At 37.9% G+C, this 19336-nt stretch overlaps 1 protein-coding gene across 2 annotated transcripts in view; it reads right to left on the bottom strand.

Annotated features, from left to right (window-relative positions):
* LOC136266010 (guanine nucleotide-binding protein-like 1) overlaps positions 1–19336 on the bottom strand; it is a 53411-nt gene that overhangs the window by 29022 nt on the left and 5053 nt on the right. For both annotated transcript variants that reach the window (XM_066060961.1, XM_066060963.1), the window contains exons 2-7: positions 9891–10017; positions 9718–9808; positions 9617–9662; positions 9411–9562; positions 9259–9330; positions 9126–9203 (exon numbers count right to left, since the gene is read on the bottom strand). In XM_066060961.1, the coding sequence (XP_065917033.1) occupies positions 9126–9203; positions 9259–9330; positions 9411–9562; positions 9617–9662; positions 9718–9808; positions 9891–10017 (566 nt within the window). The remainder of the gene's footprint in view (positions 1–9125; positions 9204–9258; positions 9331–9410; positions 9563–9616; positions 9663–9717; positions 9809–9890; positions 10018–19336) is intronic.

The following is a 19336-nucleotide window of genomic DNA, read 5'->3' as shown; positions in this document are numbered from 1 at the left end:
ACATGCACATACACGCATCAGGCTATAGGAAATAAGATGCATGGAAACCTCACATTTGTTCATTATATCAAGACTCACGGTAGCGAGTCGTACGACCAAGAAAGTAAAATGAGCACGTCTCAAATAAATATTTTGTGAGTTATGCCATCTAGTTATCACCTCCTACTGCTGCTATCAAGTAACGTATATTACTATAATACATGTACTCAAAATATTGCACATGTACCATGCATGTTACATGAAACATGAAACCTACAGGATCTCCTAAACATGCATGTTATTAGTGTTAACATACATGCATCATACAGTACAATAGTACTGTATGATGAAGGTGTGGGCGTGGTCCATGAAGAAAAATCTACTGAAAATCATCTTCAGAAATCCTTCACGGCCACTTCACAGTATTGGTCAGGTATAAACAAGCCCAAATGTGTCTTCAGAACGACCTGAAACGTTTCCGACGAGGTGCTACGAAATTTAAAAAATATATTATTTTAGCGAATTTTCTACTGCCTCACTGCCTGCCTCACTGCCTGCCTCACTGCCTGCCTCACTGCCTGCCTCACTGCCTGCCTCACTGCCTGCCTGCCTGATGCGTTCAGTAAAGAGTAGCAGAAAACTGGCTACAGCTACAGCCTTGCTTCTTTGGCGGAAACGCTTCGAATTTTGTGGCAAAAAAAACCTTTCACAATATTAAATACCTATGATGTGTGCGCTACTGTCTTACTGTTTTATCTTTGATCCTTCTTTATCGTGGCCATCTCTCATGGGTATGGTTTCCATCAAAGCACACACCACAGTGCCCCAACATATTGGAATAAATGTGTAGCATAATTGTAGCGAGCACGTGATTTTAATGTTGGGATATACCTCGGGATATGCTGCTGCCTGTTCAACATTGCCGGTTGAGAAACTACATGCGTAAGGATTAGAGTGCTTGCTTTGGCTCGAAAGTGGTTTCTTTTCCGAGTTTAAAAAACCGGGTGTATATAGCACCTCTCTACAGACTTTATGGGTAGCTTTCCCAGTGCACTTTTCAGGCGTACTACAACTGAAAAACACCGTAGTAGGCCTCATAGGTTCACGCATCTCGTCGTCTAGAAAGTGGGCGTGACCAGTACTTACGCAAACTAAAAGTAAGAGCAGCCCTGAGGCTTTGTTGAGAGAATTAGTGGAAAATAATACTGTAGACACACTATAAAACAGTTGAAAAGATACTTCTGTGGGTAATGTGTTGTTTAAAGCGGTTTGTTAAAAATACGCATCTGTCATGAAGAGAACACTGACTAATTTATTGTTAATTATGATGTCATTATTATAATACGTAATTGTATGGTTGCTATATGTACCACTAGTTTTATATGAAAATTACTTGAAAGTAAAATAATGTTAATAGTTTGTTGCTCGTTGTTTGTTTCTTCTTCGTGACAAAGATTTGGCGCAGTGAGCAGGGTCGCCAGATATGTCTGGCCCAATACGCAAGCTGATTGGTCCGTCGAAGGCGCGGCTTTTAAGATACATTCAGGATGCTGAAAAGCTTCTTTCGGCACCTATTAATGACAAAGAAGTTGAAGAAGAAGAGATAAATGTAGAGGAATTAATCGACCGTTTTTCCACTAATATTTCTATTTTGGAAAGATGCAACCACGATTGGGTCTCGCTGTTGAGGGAAATGCATGGAGAAGCCAAGGATGCAGAAGAAAAGGAACAGACACGAGTTGCTGAAGGTACTGAAGGATATGTTGAGTTGTTAATAAATGCTAGTGAGGTTGTAAGTCGGCTTAAGAGTAGGCTTAAACGTATTGAAAGAAAATTGAACAGCAGCCGAATCAATTTTTAGAGACCCAGAAAAATCTCTCAAGTCAAGCAAAGGTTAGCAACATAGGTCAAGACACTAACATTAAGGTCAATCTGCCAAAATTGCAGCTTCCTTGTTTTGACGGAAATGTACAGCAATGGCCTGAATTTTGGGACATGTTTAAGACATCGGTAGATGAGCAGAACTTGCCCAAAGTATCAAAGTTCAATTACCTAAAAAGTGTTTTGAAGGGTACAGCAGCAACAGCTATTTCCGGTTTGTCGATTGACAACAAAAATTATGACACTGCAATTGCTTTATTGAAGGAAAGATTTGGTAGAAAAGAGGTGATAGTTGAATCGCTATATGCAAAATTACAAAGTTTACCAAGGTCATGTAATAAGTTTACAGAGATACAAAAAACTTATGATTGTGTGGAAAAGACACTACGGCAGTTGGAGGCTCAAGGTGAGAGCATAAATAATCAGAGAATGCTAATACAATTAGTGCTTTATAAATTTCTAACTGAAGTTGTTATGAAATTAGAAGAAACAAAGAAACCTACTGATGTTTGGGATATGAAAATGTTGCGATCAGCAATTTTTCAATTTGTTAGAATCCAGGAGAATGTTCACCGGTATGCCATTAATTCTAAAAGTTGTTTGGACAAACCAGTCCATCAGGTCACAAATGTAAAGGGTTACCATCCAACCAATAATATCCCTGCAGAGGTATTCAGTAGTATCAGTGATAGTAAGAGTGTTCGAATAGTAATGCGTCCCTGCATTTCTGTAAGGGTGACCACTATAATGATCAGTGTGATAGGTATAAGAATTTATCAGAAAGAAAGCAGAAGTTGAGTTCTGATGGGAGATGTTTTATTTGCTTGAAACCTGGACATGTTGTCAAAAGTTGTCCTATTTCACAGAAGAAAGCTTGTGATCATTGTGGGAAGAAAGGTTACCACAACCGTTGTTTATGCCCTGATAAATTTCCAGAAGGAGCAAACATGTTTTGTGTTACTGAGCATAATAGGGCTTCAGATGTTGCTGATAGTTCAAGTTTACCTTCTGCAAAGAACAGTTGACATGATGAGTCTAGTCCTACTGAACAAACAGTTCGCTCTCATATCACTCATACAATGTTAGCTTCGAATGAAAGAGTACTACTACAAACAGCAATTGTCCCCATCCAAACTTCTGATGGGTAGACTTTGATTAATGCTAGAGTGCTATTGGACAGTGCAAGCCAAAGAACTTTCATGACCACCAAATTTGCACAAAAATTAAAGCTACACTCAGAGCATAAAGAAAATCTTTCAGTTTCTACATTTGGAGCACAAAAGGCTAAGAATGTTGACACATATGTTGTTACATTTAAGGTAAAGGTCAATGATGGTTCTTTTATGACACCGTCTGCCAATGTGCTTCAACAGATCACTGGGTGCATTCAAAGAGGACCACTGTTACAAAAGGATCTTGAGTTTTTAAGATTGATCTCACCTGACCAGCTTGCTGATTCTATTCCTAATGTAATGGAGACAACAACTATAGATGTGCTGATTGGTTCAGATTTTTTTTGGGAAATTGTTGGGGGCGACAAAGTAGTTTTACCTTATGAGATGTTTATGTTGCCCTCAAAGTTTGGATACATAGTTACGGGAAAATGTCCAGGAGGTGACCATGATTTGCCAATCAGCACATTGTTTGTATCTACAGTTAATTTTATGTTGCCTGGAGCAACTTCACATTGTTTATCTGGAACATTTGAACCTGTGGATAAGTTGTGGTCCCTTGAAATCATTGGAATTGCGGACCCTATGATAGAAAGTGATGACGATCTAGCATTACACAAGTTTTGTGAGAGTGTTCGGTTTGAGGATGGGAGGTATCAAATTAAATGGCCATGGAAAGAATCTAATGTATGTTTACCTGATAACTATCTTCTTGCTTTGAGGAGAATGAAATCATTGGTTAAGCGTCTTCAGTCTGACCAAGTACTTCTTCGAAAATATGATGACATAATTTGTCAACAACTAGACAGGGGTATCATTGAAAGAATAGACAATTCTGTATTAAGTGGTACTAGAAAGCATTATTTGCCTCATCACCCTGTACTTACACCAGCTAAGGCCACAACCAAAGTTCATGTTGTCTATGATGCGTCAGCTAAGTCTCTAAGATTTGTAAGTAGTCTGGACGATTGTTTATTTCGTGGTCCAGTGATATTACCTGATCTGGTTGGGCTTCTGATACGATTTCGGCTACATTCAATTGTCATCCTTGCTGATCTGGAAAAGGCATTTCTCCAAATAGGAGTTCAGGAAGATGAGCGAGATGTCACCCGATTCCTGTGGTTGAAAGATATAAACAAGTCTGATGTAAGTGATGCCAATATTGCTGTGTATCGATTTTGTAGAGTCCCCTTTGGGCTGATATGTAGTCCATTTTTGCTTGGTGCTACACTTAAACATCATTTACTGAAAGAAGGTACACCTCTTGCTCTGGATATTATGAGTAATATCTATGTTGATAATGTACTTATTGGAACTGATTCTGTAGAGCAGACTTTCAGTATTTATCAGGAAGCAAAAGAAATTTTTAGGAAAGCCTCCATGAACTTGCGTGAGTGGAACTCAAATGCAGTAGAATTTTTGGAATCTCTTTCAGCTGATGAGAGAGTTTCTTCAGCTGATGGCAAAGTAAAAGTACTTGGTCTTTTGTGGAATGTAAAAGATGATTTAGTACATATTCCAGGAGTGGACAGAGTAATGATGGATGGCGTTGTAACAAAGAGGGATGTTCTTAATATTGTGGCTAAAATATTTGATCCGCTTGGACTTGTGACACCAGTGACCTTTCATGGAAAGGTATTTTTGCAGACATTATGGAAACTTTCTAAGTCATGGGATGAACCATTGTCTGGTGATCTTGTTAGGGAGTGGAATCAAATACTAAAGATGTTGATCTCTGTTTCCAATTTGAACATCAAAAGACTTGTGGAAAACCAGAGTAAAGGGGTTAATCAGTTGCTGGTGTTTTGCGATGCCTCTACTACATGTTATGCTACGACCATTTATCTAAGAACTTGTGATGGTACAACTGCAAAGACAAATCTTGTCTTTGCGAAGATGCGTCTTGTTCCTACTGGAAAAGAAAAATCTAAATCAAAGGCTAAACTTAAAAAGTTTACCATACCACGTTTGGAGCTGCTAGCAGTATTAATTGGAGTGAGAGCTGTTAGTTTTGTTGAGCATGAAATGAAGTTGAGTATTGAAGAGAAATTTCGACTCTCAATGTGAACTGCACTGGATAAAAACCACAAAACCGTTATCTGTATTTGTAGAGAATCGTGTAAAGGAGATCAAATTACACAGGGACTTGAGATTTCGCTATATTGCTTCTGGTCACAATCCAGCGGATTTGGCCACTCGTGGACTATCAGTGAGTGAGCTTTGTGAATGTTCACTATGGTGGCATGGCCCTTCCTGGCTGGGAACCAATCATTTATCATGGCCTGCTTGGAATCTGCCAGAGATTACTGTGGAGAAGTTAGAACAGATTGAAACTGAAGTAAGAAGATCCAGATCATTTATTGAATTGGCCAATGTTGCTGGAGTTGACCGACTTGATGACAATCAACTGTTTTTATTTGGGTTGAGGGAACCATTTTACTCTTCTCTTCGAAAGTTGTTGAGAGTGTCAGTGTATGTATTAAGATTTATTAAACTGAAAGTGTGGAGAAAGATTGATGGAGAGAGGTTCAAACACAGGTTAATGGCAGTTGTTTTAGAGAGTTTAAGTGAAGGTTTTATTTCTAGAACTGAAATCAAAATGGCCTCAATTTTATGGATTTACTCTGTTCAGCAAAGTTATTTTAATGATGTACTTCTTGCTTTGAAGAATAATAAGAAGCACTGTTTGCAAAAGCAACTTGGTTTGAAGACAGATCAATTTGGAATTTTACGATGTTATGGACGATACTCCAATGCTGATGTTAGTGAGGAAATGAAGCATCCCAAGCTACTTCCACGTAAATGTTTTTTCACACAACTTGTTATTCTAGAAATTCATGTTCGTCTGATTCATGCAGGTGTATCACATACTCTCAGCCAACTCAGAGAAGAATTTTGGATTCCCCAAGGAAGAGCAGAGGTCAGGCATGTACTGCATCAATGTGTAGTTTGTAAAAGTCATGATGGACAATCCTTTTGTTTGCCAAATATGCCACCATGGCCCAAAGAAAGAGTATCCAAGTCAGACCCATTTACATTTGTTGGATTGGACTATCTTGGCCCCATTCAAGTTAAGGAAGGCGATGCTGTTGAAAAGATGTGGGTATGTTTATTTACATGCTTGGCTGTAAGAGCGATTCACTTGGAGCTTGTGAAGGGACTGTCGGGTCAATTGTTTCTGGACTGTTTACGCCGATTTATAGCTAGAAGAGGTAAACCAACTCAAACAATTTCAGATAATGCTCCTCAGTTCCGTTTGGTGAAATCTGCTTTAGATCAACAGTGGCTGAAGGTATATAGAGATGAGACAGTTGTGAGTTTTTTTCTCGTATGAAGGAATCCAATGGAAGTTTACAACAGCATTGGCCCCTTGGCAAGGGGGTTTCTATGAACGACTTGTAGGAATGGTCAAGAGAGCCTTAAGAAAGGGAATGGGCCGGAGAGTATTATATTGGGATAAGCTCATAACATTGTTGACCGAGGTGGAAGCCATCATAAACACCCGCCCTTTGACCTACGTACATGAAGATTTTCAATCCAGCTTTGTTTTGACTCCTTCTCCTTTTTTGACGGGAAGCTACAACAATGCTATTCCTTTTGACACAGATGATTCTGATGAATATATTCCAAAACTAGATTCTGCTCAGGAATTACTAGTATACTGGAGAAAGAACCAAAAACAGTTACAAATGTTTTGGAAGTCTTGCATAAAGGTCCCAGGTCACAAGTGTTGCGACAACCACAAATTGGCGAGATTGTTTTAGTAAAGAATGAACATATACCACGCAGGGCATGGAAAATTAGCAAAGGTTAAAGAACTTATTTTAAGTAGAGATAATCAAGTACCTGTACGTTCAGTGAAGCTTCAATTGCCAAATAAAGGTATTTTGGATAGACCGATCAGTCATCTTTATCCCCTAGAAATACCATCAGTAGTGAACAACAATGATCCACTAACAATTGAGGCATCTCCTGGTGCAGATATTGATGATCAGCAGAAACATGGCAGAAGAAAGGCTGCTATTAATGCTCGTAGAAAGATTACTGAACAGTTGCGTACTGATGCAGTCATTGTTTCATTTTCAATTTGTCGGGAGTGTCATGAAGAGAACACTGACTAATTTATTGTTAATTATGATGTCATTATTATAATACGTAATTGTATGGTTGCTATATGTACCACTAGTTTTATATGAAAATTACTTGAGAGTAAAATAATGTTAGTAGTTGGTTGCTCGTTGTTTGTCTCTTCTTCGTGACAGCATCCTTATGGGAACGTTTAGCTGCATATTTTGGGAATTGCAGGGGGGGGTGAATTACTAAATACAGTTATTCAATAAAATTTACAAAACAAGTACACAAACAAGTGTAAGAAAAAATTTGGAATTTTCCATATGAGCAGGGACTGCAGAAATAAAAAGCACTGAAACAAGCCGCTGAGACAAAACACAACTGAATGATTGCATTTTAATTCCCTACTTTAGGTTAAAGGATTAAAATGCAGTCATTCAGTTGTGTTTTGTCTCAGCAGCTTGTTTCAGTGCTTTTAATTGCTGCAGTCCCTACTCATATGGAAAATTCCTAATTTTTTCTTACACTTGTGTAACATGAATTCTAACATGCATGTTTGTGTTGGCATGCATGTCATAACATGTAGTGATGCCAAAAGTGGCAGCATGTAACATGCATGGTGTATATTGTTACTATGGTTACTGCTGTATCTAATGGCTACCACCCCTACGGTATGTAGAACAGTCATACACACACAACACCTTTGACTTACCAAACTATTCCTCACTATTATATAAAGTTTCAAGTTGTATTTATAATCTAATTACCAAGTGTCGGTTTTCACCGTGGGATTCTACATGCAACATTCATGTACATGCATGGTACTGGAAGACGGTCATTGCATGCATGATACATACACCTCACATACATGGAACACTCGTGTTACAGTAAACATGCATGGAGGTTGCATGGTACATGCAGGTAACATGCAGGTAACATGCACAATATTTCGAGCTGGGAAGTAACTACAAATATTTATTTTGAATGAGACTACCTGGCATCGTTGTAACTTTTCTTTAGTGTGAAAATACCCTACAATAATTTTTCAGGTTTAATATTTTCCTGGAGGTGTCTTTCTTACACTCTCATGAATGACATCCACGTCTGTTGCTCTACTGTGTAACCTAAACTTGTCCTTATACCCCACAGAAATCACGAATAAACACACATTACATTATCAATTACTGTACACTGAAAAGCAAAGTGACCATTACGCTTTGTTTTAGGTAGTACCTGTTATACAATTTTACAAATGAAGAAGCCTCACTGAAGTCACTACTGTAGTTGATTTTGTGGCAAACCAGTTGCATTGAGTGTTACCACATATCAACACCTATGCAGTACTGGAGAAAGTAATGGAATACAAAGGAGGACAAAGGAAGTCCATGATGCATGTACTGTATAGCTGCTATGGTAGGTAAAAAGCTACATCTTGGGCCGAAGTGACAATGAACAGTGAAGAAATCAAGCCTGTTAACTAGTTATGCTTTGCTAAAGGCATCAGTTAGTCAGTACGTCAGATCCATCTAAATAAAAATTCAATAGGAATGTGTTGGAAGGATTGCTCTGAAGGCATTTTTGGGACTTGGTTATGCCTAACCAATATACCACAGAAAAGTAAAGCTGGGCTTCGAGTGAGTTTTGGGCAAGAAAGTCCAAACTTAATTCTACTATACAGTAAACTAAGCAGTACTACAGTACTGTAGAATAGTGACTGACAATGGCAGTAACCAACAGAAGCAGCAGTAGCCATAGCAACACTGTACATGTAACATATGCACACTTGCTTTGATAACGCAAACATTTGACATTTATATTTCAAGATGTTGGAATTCATACATGCATGTTGCATGCTGGAAAAACATCATACTGATAAATGCCAGAATTCCATGCATGTCACTGAAAACATGAAACATGCATGTACACTGTACAATTGACTGACAACATGTACGTTTAGGAGGTTATGTAAGTCCAGCATGTAACATGCACCATATTTTAAGAAGGGTACACTATATACTGTACCTTGTTGAGAACCAATACCAAATCCTTATTCATATCTAATTTGACATGATGAAACAATGATGGTGAAAAATGAAGAGCCTGTAAATGTAAGAGAATCATGGCGGAGATAAGAAAATAATATTAATGCACTTACTGGGTGTCTAATATCTGTGATAAATAATACAATGTTTGACATTTCTAGTACTCTCCACAATTGTTGCCATGTCTACAGAATAACAATTGATGTGCATGTATCAAAATGTACATGATTACATCCCATAATCTACAGCATGGTATATTACTGACCTCAAGGTTGTGTTCAAAGTAGCTCAAATCTTCAGGCTTGTAGTGGCCATGTATTTCTTTTAAGTATAGCTCAAACATTTTGCTCTCCTGGCTTTCTACTTTCTCTTTGCTCATCTTATAATCCCATGGTGGCCGCTTAGGAATATCTAGAACTGTTTAGTATGTGGAGTTGTAAATCATTTGACAATATGTCATCATAAACTCACTGGATCCAGGTTTAAAAATATCATCGAGGCTAATTTCCATTTCTTCCTAAAATAAAATAGTGATGTACAATATATATATATATACAAGTCAAATACACAACCTCAGCAACAGTTTTCAGTGGCTTGGTTTTTGCCTCATGTTTATGCAGGTCCAACTCTTGCTGGCTATCTTTTTCAAAATGAAGCCTATACCTGTCAGATACAATAAATGGTAGCAGTGATGCTTAATATACAGTAGCAGTGATGCTTGATGTTAACTGTTGCTGTACAGTACCTATTGGGATCATAACTGGTCTCTGCTGATGGTTGATGGTGTACTTTCGTTACAGAGATCTCTGGCTCACTATTGTCATGTTCACTATCTGAAGAACTGCAAGCTACTCCCAGTGGCTTTCTACTATCTATAATTAAAAATGTATTTTTACGCCTCTACTATGACACACCAGACTTCACACAATGAAAAAACCATATTACTATGGACTAATGTGCACAATGCACATGGACAATGCACATGCACATAGATTTAATTACAAGATAAATATCTTCCCAACACACTAATTTTGAGGGTTTTATAGTAGTCAGGAATATTCAGCTGATCTAGTTCTACAGCCAATCTAGTTCTTCTAGTGTTTGCTGGTACTCTGCCTTAGTTTACGAAACCAAGCCTGTGAGAGGTGATGTTTAGAATCCAATGGAAATGTCAGCCCAAACAAAGTTATACTGGAAGTATTGTGGTTGACAATGTTTGATCTAAAGGTATCACCAGTACATATAATCGGAGGTAACTCACTGGCTCACAAGTTAGGTAAGTCAGCATCAGACATGGGGTCAAGTACATTTAAAAGTACTTAAGTAAAGTACAAGTACTTTTGAATTTTCCAAGTACAAGTACAAGTACTCCTGCAGCAATCAAGATAGTACTTAAGTAAAGTACAAGTACATGCTGGAAGTACTTAAGTAAAGTACAAGTACATTTTGCTGTAGTAAAATATACACTGTATTCAGTGTATTGTAGTATGTAAGTGTGCCTAGAGGGGTTGATACTTTCAGGTTTTTGTCAACCATTCTCTCTCTTAAACTCTTAAAATCCACTGCCTTAAACAGCAGCATTGTTTTTGTTTGCTAGAAAGCTATGACATCATTAATCATGGCAACATGATACATAGTATGGTTGGGGAAGGCAGTAGAAGAATTGCAAGTAGTTGTAAATTGCACCTTCATACAATTTTGTTATTCTCATTGTACACCACTGTGTACAAACTATACGTACAATGTTTGCAGTACTTACAAGTACTTAAAAGTACTTTAAGTACTCAAGTACATACAAGTACTTAGTGAAGTACTTGAGTATAAGTACAAGTACACTGGGGAAATTAAGAAAGTATTTAAGTAAAGTACAAGTACTTTCAAGTTTGTACTTAGTGTACTTAAGTATAAGTACTCATGTACTTGGCCCCATGTCTGGTCAGCATAGATATTGATACAAGCAAACGGTTATTGACAAAACTTCCATAAATCCAATAAGGTGAACAAAAGATGGGGCAAAAACCCTCATAAAGAGGGTGTTCTGCTGTGTTCTTATAATTATACTTTTTAAATCAAAATATTCAACGGTGAATGTTTAAAATCAGACGTCTATTAAGTATACCATATAGCCTAAGGGGCAAATTATTTGAGGTGCTAAAAATAGCGGATTTGCAAACACTCCCTAATGTATTAGGTATACGGAGGTCTGAAAAATTTCCAGATTGATGAAAAAGGCATGAACAATACAAAAATAAATAAGTGTGGTGTGTCCTCGGACTCACGCAACCACATATGGCAAATGCCAAAAATGGGCGTGGCAAGGAAAAAAGAATTAATTGCTTGTCAAAATATTTCTAATCAATACCCGAGGGTCTGGGTACAATATACGAGACTATCGCATGGTCAGAACACTTTTCATTTTTTCTTCACCCTATCAATGACTAGTCTCGCACGTGCGAGACTAGTCAATGACGACAAAAAAAATTAGTCGTGTCAAGACGAGTGTGGGATTCGAACCGGACCAGACCCTTTTTCTCCCTACCCAATGACAAAGAGAAAAAAGCGGTTTGGCCACGCGCATAGATTATATATTCGTTACCCGGGATATGAAATGGAGTACTTTGCTTTTGACCGAGGGGTAAGCAACAGGGTAAAACTCGCGTACAAGATTTTAAATCTTGAGATTTACAGGGATTTACAAAGATTTATATAGATTTTCAGATTTACTGATTTTTACAGATTTGTCAAGATTTATTCAGATTTATAAAGATTTACTCTGCAGATTTATCAAGATTTTCAAGAGTTTTGTTGACATAATTTTATATGCAAGTCTTGTAGAACCATTTGCGACCGGGATCTTTGCTGCAATTAAAATTAAATTAAGCAATCAAAAGGCAAATTTGCACTAAATCAAGCAATCAAGAGGCCCTAAAATTGGACGACCAAGCACCTTAGCTAGCCAATTTGTACACGGGAGTTTACAAGACTTTGCTAAATCGTGAAACAATCAAGGAACCTTTTTGGATGAAATCAAGTGATCAGTTTCACCGAACAAAAATCTTTATCCCAGTTGCAAATGGTTCTAAAAGACTGTGGGTAATGACTACCCCTTGTACTGTGAAAATTTATACCACATGTTCTATTAATTATTTTATATATAATTGCAACTAAATTAATGAAGTCTGAAAAGTACATCAATATAACAATAAGCTACGAACTATTTTGACAGTTACTACAATGCCACTTCTTTCCTTTCTTAACTGTACTGCTAATGCAGCTCAGATGATACCACTCTTTACACTTGTTGCACAATACCATCTTGGTTCATCATCTGTGTTTCTACAGCAGCAAAATACATCTATTGTGATTGTATTAGGAACTCCAATTCTCCTCTGTCTTATCACAGGAAACGGCTGGATAGCACCATCTTCTAAACATCTTACTAAGTGATTTCTCATAACCTTTTGGTCGTACACAAAAGTGCTGGGGTTTTCACCATGAGCAAGTGCTGCACAGTATGCAGCAGCAAACACACCACAGTCATTTTCTCCAGCCTGCTTGTTAGTATTAGCAAATCTTACAGTAATATGTTTCTTTGGTGATTTTATCAATTGTGATAGAAGCGATTTTGTGCTTTGGTGCAATGTAAAGTGCAATGAATCATATACAGTTACATCAGAACTTAGATCCATTGTAGATACTGTTATCCAGTGGTTTCCATTTACATGCAAAATTTGCACACTTCCAGGCATTAAAATATTTCCTTCGCGCAATACGAAAGTGCAATCCTCAAGCCCTTTCAAATATGGAAACTGCTTCTTTAGAAGAAACTGAACAGCACTTAGATGTGTGCCCCATAACCACTGTCCATTCAAAATCATTTGCTTGTCTGTATTGTACAATGGAATTCCTTCAATACGTAGCCACAATTCAGAAAATTCTGTATCACCTGCGTCATCAATTACAATAACATCTGATGATGTAGTATGAGGTGAAGTAGGTAAGGAAGTAGCATCCTTACCAGTGATTACAATTGTTGCATTGTTTTTACAGGATTTACCAGCTGTTGAATTATCAGAGAATGGTTACTTGCATCTCACTCTGAACAATCGGTCAGAAGATATCCACTCTCCTTCTTGTAACAAACATAAGGCTGTTGTTTTGCGGATCAAGATACTCTTATTGCTACTAGTTACAACTTCCACAAAAGGATTAAACTTAGCTTTGCAAACTTTAGAAGTCGAAGCATTTAGTTTTGAATCTCCCTTATCACCCTCTGGTTTGTCTATATACTGGTACAGTGGTACTGTTGATGAAGGCAATTTCTTATACACAAACTTTTGTTGCTCCTGGAGTCTTAGTTGCAAAGCACTATCAATAAGTTTGTGCTCAGCCATACTACTAAGGTCTTCAGTAAGTTGCAGAGAATGAGTAGCAGAAGTATCATCTCCACTGAGACAGCCAACCTTCTGTAACATAACTGAGGTATCATCATCTTCCACTTCATTGTCATCACTGTCGTGATTGCAATCATTTACCTCTATTTTCTCATGAAAGCCACCATCAATTCCTACAATAAAAATTTTGCTGCCCCACAATGTATGCTTGTTAAAAATTTCAGCCATTCCAAGTTCTTCAACCACACACTTTGCTCTATCTTTTCCCTTTGTTACAGATTCAAATATTTTGTCATTGGTCATTTCAAGAACATCAAAAGACAATTTCTGCAGTTTGCGTTTTGCAACTCTTGGAAACAATATATCTTCACTGGTATCAGTTTGTAAGGCTAGCTGAATATGCAGGCGATGTACTCTTCGCAACAGACCAAGCATGCCAAAGTTAATCATAGTGGAAAATATGCTGCTCATACTTCTTGCAGTCCTAAACATTTCCTCACAACATTGAGATCCAAGAAGCCAAGGTAGAAAGCAGTCATTCTTTTTGGCATTGTCTCTTACTGCAATTAGAAAGACTATCAATGCATGAGCATTCAATTCAATGCACATATAAGCATTACATGTAATGAAATTATCCTTCAAAGTATACGCCTTGTTCAGTATTAGCCACTTCCTCCAATAGCGCACAGAAAATGCTACATACCACAAATTTTCAATTCCTGAAAGTGGGTCTAAATACCCATCCATAACACACTGGATTAATTCAACATAGCACTTTGTAGCATTTGCACCAGGTATTTAGAAAGCAAGTGAGATGCAGAAGTAATGTTTACAACTGCTTGGAAATTCTGTTTGTCCTTGTGATTTATGTCTTTTAATCGCAACCCATGTTGGTCCTTTTGAAATTTGGAAGTCAAGGTACCCAAATGATCATCTGTTGCAGCAAACTTTCCCATTGGCAATGCAATTCTAGGCTTCAACAAACGACTCTTCAATTTCACAGCTAGATGAACTGTATCTTGTACGAAGCCTATTTTGTTAGGTTGAATATGAAACCAACCTTGCCACTTCTCAGGTATACGTACAGGAGTATACAGGTTGGAAAGAGCAGATACCTTTTCTGTACAAGCAGAATCTGGGGCTGTGAGAGCCGTGCACATCGTCATGCATTTCATTATTCTGCTATCTCCGTCAGCCTCAAAGCTTAAAATAATAATATTTCGCTTGAAACACTCTTCTACAATGTACCTCCACCTTGGTAACAAATCTTCAGCTGAAAATTTATTGTCAGTTCCTAAGCAAGCCAAGCACATAGGTGGCACAATTTGGCATAAAGGCTGTGCCATGTAAACATATGCATACTTTGCTATTGGATACTTCTTAAACATGTCTTCCATTGCAGAAAAAGAATCAGCTGTACAAGAGTTCATTTTTGGTAAGCCATTCTTATCTAGTGGTAAGACAAAGCCTACACACCTGTTGGTTGCTCTGTCATATTCTACCCGTCCTACAATTCTTGTAGCATCTTCAGATATAGAGATAAATTTTGGGGCTCCATATCGCTCAATGTGTTCTTTTAATTCATCAAATCTAAAAGAGCCCTCATCGATGCATTTGTACTGTGAATGGATAGTAGTTTGAATAGTTCGCACACACGGTAAAGCCTGAGGAACATTTTGCTGAAGAAATTCATAGGCTAAAGACCCAGTATACAAAAATAGTGCCGTTGCAAACTTTTTAATAGTGGTTGAATGTTTTCGATGTGTAGGGTATTTACCACAGTTTTGCTCTGCATTGCTTATCATGCTTTGCAAGAGGTGACTGACATTGAGTTTGATTGGATCTTTGTTAGATGCTGATAAAGAAAGCTCTAACTCTTTTAGCAGCATGGAAAGTTTCTCTCTTTTTATACTGCAGTTACTCAATAGTATCCATTACTTTCCAGTAATCAGTAATTTGTAATTGTAGGGGATCTGCAGCTGCTTGTTCAAGAGATCTTTTTTCTCAAAGACCGTGACCAGTGTGATTGGTAAGAATTTTTATGAGCCCCTCTTTCCATTTCCTGGAAAGAGGGGCTCTCTAAAAAACCTACTTGTTGGAAGGGTCATGACGGCTGCTTTCCGTAGAGGTGGGATTACTAGAAACATCATTCAAAGATCTATGACTGTTACTACAGAGATCATGATAATTAGGATCATTTGGTGCCACTGTTGAAATGCTATTCTCTTGGCTGACATTGGACACTGGTAAAATGCTATTTCCCTGGCTGAAATTTGAAATTGTTGAAACGATATTCCCCTGGCTGATAGTTGGCACTGTTGAAATGCTATTCCCCTGGTTGACATTTGACCCTGTTGAAACACTATTCTCCTTTGACACTTTTGAAATGCTTTTCCCCTGACTGGCATTTGACATTGAAAAAATTAGGGATGATTGAATAAATTTTATTTTACATCCACCAACAGCATTGTACTTTTTAACACAGGGTGTGGCATGCCGATAAAAATTGGAACAAATGTATGAATTTTTGATTTGATGCAAAGTCATCATTGTTCCACACAAAAGACACCTAATCGAGACATCAAATTTCCCACTTCTTCTGTTTGATGCAACATTTAGTGTGTAATCCTCACCTTCTTGCAAATTACGGCAATCATCTTTTTGTTCACTAATCCACTTTCTCACACAGAATCTGATTTGCTTATAGATATGAGAAACCGACAAAGTATTAGATTCTGAACAATCAGGGTCAATCCGGGGTATCTTGCATGCTAATTCAGGTTCATTGCTTCTTTTATGGTTAGGCTTACTATTGTATGATCTTTTTAGCTGTCGTATATCCTTTACAAAATTACAAATGCGAAGTCTATGCCCAGGTGGAAATTCAAATAGCATAGTTGCTGGGAAAGGGTTATGATCTGAGCTGGTGGCATATTTCTTCTGAATAAATTTCTCAATTTTTCAATAGAATTTCCCGATTTCTCACTAATGTCCATCTCTAAAATGACCTCAATTTCATCAAATCCTGATGCTTTAAAACAATTTATAATATATGGTGGTAGCTTCTGCTCTAGTAATTCCAAAACTTTGGTGGTATTGCTCTCACCTATTTGTTGATCACTTAAAATTTTCCAAGTCACAGTTACATATGTGCCTGAATTTATCAAATCAGAATTACAAAAGCTGGATGAAGAAAGCTCATTATGTGGTGATTCAGTAGGCTGAGCATATCTGAAAAAAAATTCATAAAACATGATCCTAATTTAAAAGTATCATTATATAGACAAAACTGATCACACATTGCAAGTTTCACTTAAAATTATTAGCAAAGAATCGTAATTATAATTATAAGGATGAAGGCTTCCACCTACACATCAATAAACACTTGCACCACTATATGTACTGTAGTACTTTCCTACCAACTGATACCTCAAGCAACATAGCCTCACATAGCTACTGTAGTGAATATCAACCTACAACTGGAGTAATGTGAGCACAGTGAACTTTACGATGAAAGAGACGGTATACAGATCAAAGCTCATCTCATATAGTTTGTAGACTCACACAAAATAGGGCATACTAAATTGTAGCTAAATGTAGCTATAGTACTGTTAGAGAGTGTATATATTATTGTCTCTATATGGAACTCTATGTTAACGCTTTGCTCAAGGATTAGTTCTATAGAGTTAACCAAGAGTTTAGCTATCATTTCAAATATTACCTTGAGTTTGACTGGTCTAAGGGCAGGTTGTGGTAGTTTGGATTGTGTCTGAGACGAGGTCTGAGATGCTCCTTGTGCAGCTCGTCCTTGTGATCTGGCTCAAAATTCAATTCTGTCCCTTCATCACCTTGTTCATTACTCTTTAAATCTTCGTCTACTATTGGATCTCTCTTAGAAATACCTTGGGAATTTTTGCGATCCGTTAAAACCAAGGCTACATCAGCATGGAAGTTGCTGCAAGCTTGGCTGAATGTCTCAGTGTTACTCGTTGGGTCACTAGAGGTGTCACTTTCATTCCAATTCATTCCATCCCTCGCTGCTTCTATCGACTTGTCCCTTGGATTGTCCACGCCTTCACCCCCAGATGATCGAGCAGGCAATAGCCTTGTTGAATCCATGCATTCACTTGATGCCTCACTTGATGCTGCTATTTGTTTCCTCGAGCATAAACCTTGAGATAAATCTTTCTTCTCCATTTCACAGACAACCGCAACTGAATACGAAGTGAGAGTGTAATTACAAAAGCGACTAAAACACGAGGCACAAACCTTCTGAATACGAAGTGAGAGTGCAATTACAAAAGCGACTAAAACACGAGGCACAAACCTTCTATCAATCTTGCACTTTCAGCTGTAGCTAGCACGCAGTAACACCTACAAAAACGTGTGACGCATTAATCACGTGCGATCGTTTACGTAAATTTACGGAAGATTGCGGATAATTTTCATTCGAAGATTTAAGATTTACAAAGATTTACACTTAGATTTTTACCGCAGCGTACGAGATTTACACTTGGTTGCGGACCCCTCGCTTTTGACACTCCGTGTTGTTGAGGCGCTTAACTACAATGCACAGGTGATGGCAAACTCCTAAATGACTCGCTAAAAGAACCATTTGAAGGTGAGCTAAGATAAAAATAAGGTAGTTATTACCAAGCTACATTCTTTATCCTCGTTTTTTTTATCCAATTTATAGCACAGCTACCAGTGGTCAAACGTTAATGAGCCGCTAGACCTTACAGAAAACCAGGAGAACTGTGTACATATTCTGGCGATTCAGTCACCAGAATTCATGGCACTAATAAGCACCTTCCCGAGCAGATGTATAACCGGCATGAGAAGAGCATGATCTGGCTACTGTAGTTGCTGTATGAAAGCATATGGCACTATCTATGCTGGCACGCATTCCGGACTACTGAACTGGTCTTCGCACTTCAGTGACTGCTCCTGGGGCTGATGGGTTTTATGTTGTACAAGACAGAGACGACATTCGAATCTGTGACATTACAAGAACATATCTAAGGAACAGTAAGATGATGCCCTATGCTACATGCAATGCTACACCCATATCATGCGAATAGTGTTGCACCGATATGGGATTTAGCCGATATTCCGATAACCGATATACTGGACAAGGAAAGAGCCGATAATTTTAGCCGATCCGATATAAAATATATATTTGACAAGTTTCTTAATCAGTGTAGCAATACATAGTAGTTGAAAATACAAAAAATAAATGGATGTAATTTATGGTACTCAAAACTGCTTAGTGGTGTACAGCTATAGCTACTGTAGTAAAAATACATCAGAACTAGATACGCGTAATAAAGTAAATAAACCAGTAGTCACACAAGACCAACTGTATACAGTCACAGTGGTAATCACTAAACTACTTACTAGTATTTGTACTGAGAGCCAACTAGGCAAAAATTGTTTTGAATGAAAAGCAGGTCTTCAGTCAAAGTAGGTAAAATTCTGTTCCTCTTATCATCATGTAGATTACCTGCTGCAGAGAACAGCCGTTCTGAAGGAACTGATGTTGCTGGGGGACATAAGTAGTGTTGTGCCAGAGTTGCCAGCATAGGAAACCTTTTCTTATTTTGACCCCACCATGTGTAAGGATTGCCAGTCTTGTAATCCAACAGTGGTTCACTTAAGAACTTCTCCACTTCTGATGTGGTAGCAGGAGTATCACCAGTAGAGTCAGTAATTATTTCAGAGATGACATCAAGTAAAACTGCACTTTTGAGCGGACACGTTCTCTTTGGTTGGCTGGGACCAGGTTCTTCAGCTGCAG

Source organism: Dysidea avara, chromosome 9 (genome assembly GCF_963678975.1).
Source record: "Dysidea avara chromosome 9, odDysAvar1.4, whole genome shotgun sequence".
Taxonomy (NCBI): Eukaryota; Metazoa; Porifera; class Demospongiae; order Dictyoceratida; family Dysideidae; genus Dysidea; species Dysidea avara.
The sequence above is the reverse complement of the archived record's forward strand: the minus strand, read 5'-3'. Positions and strand labels throughout refer to the sequence as shown.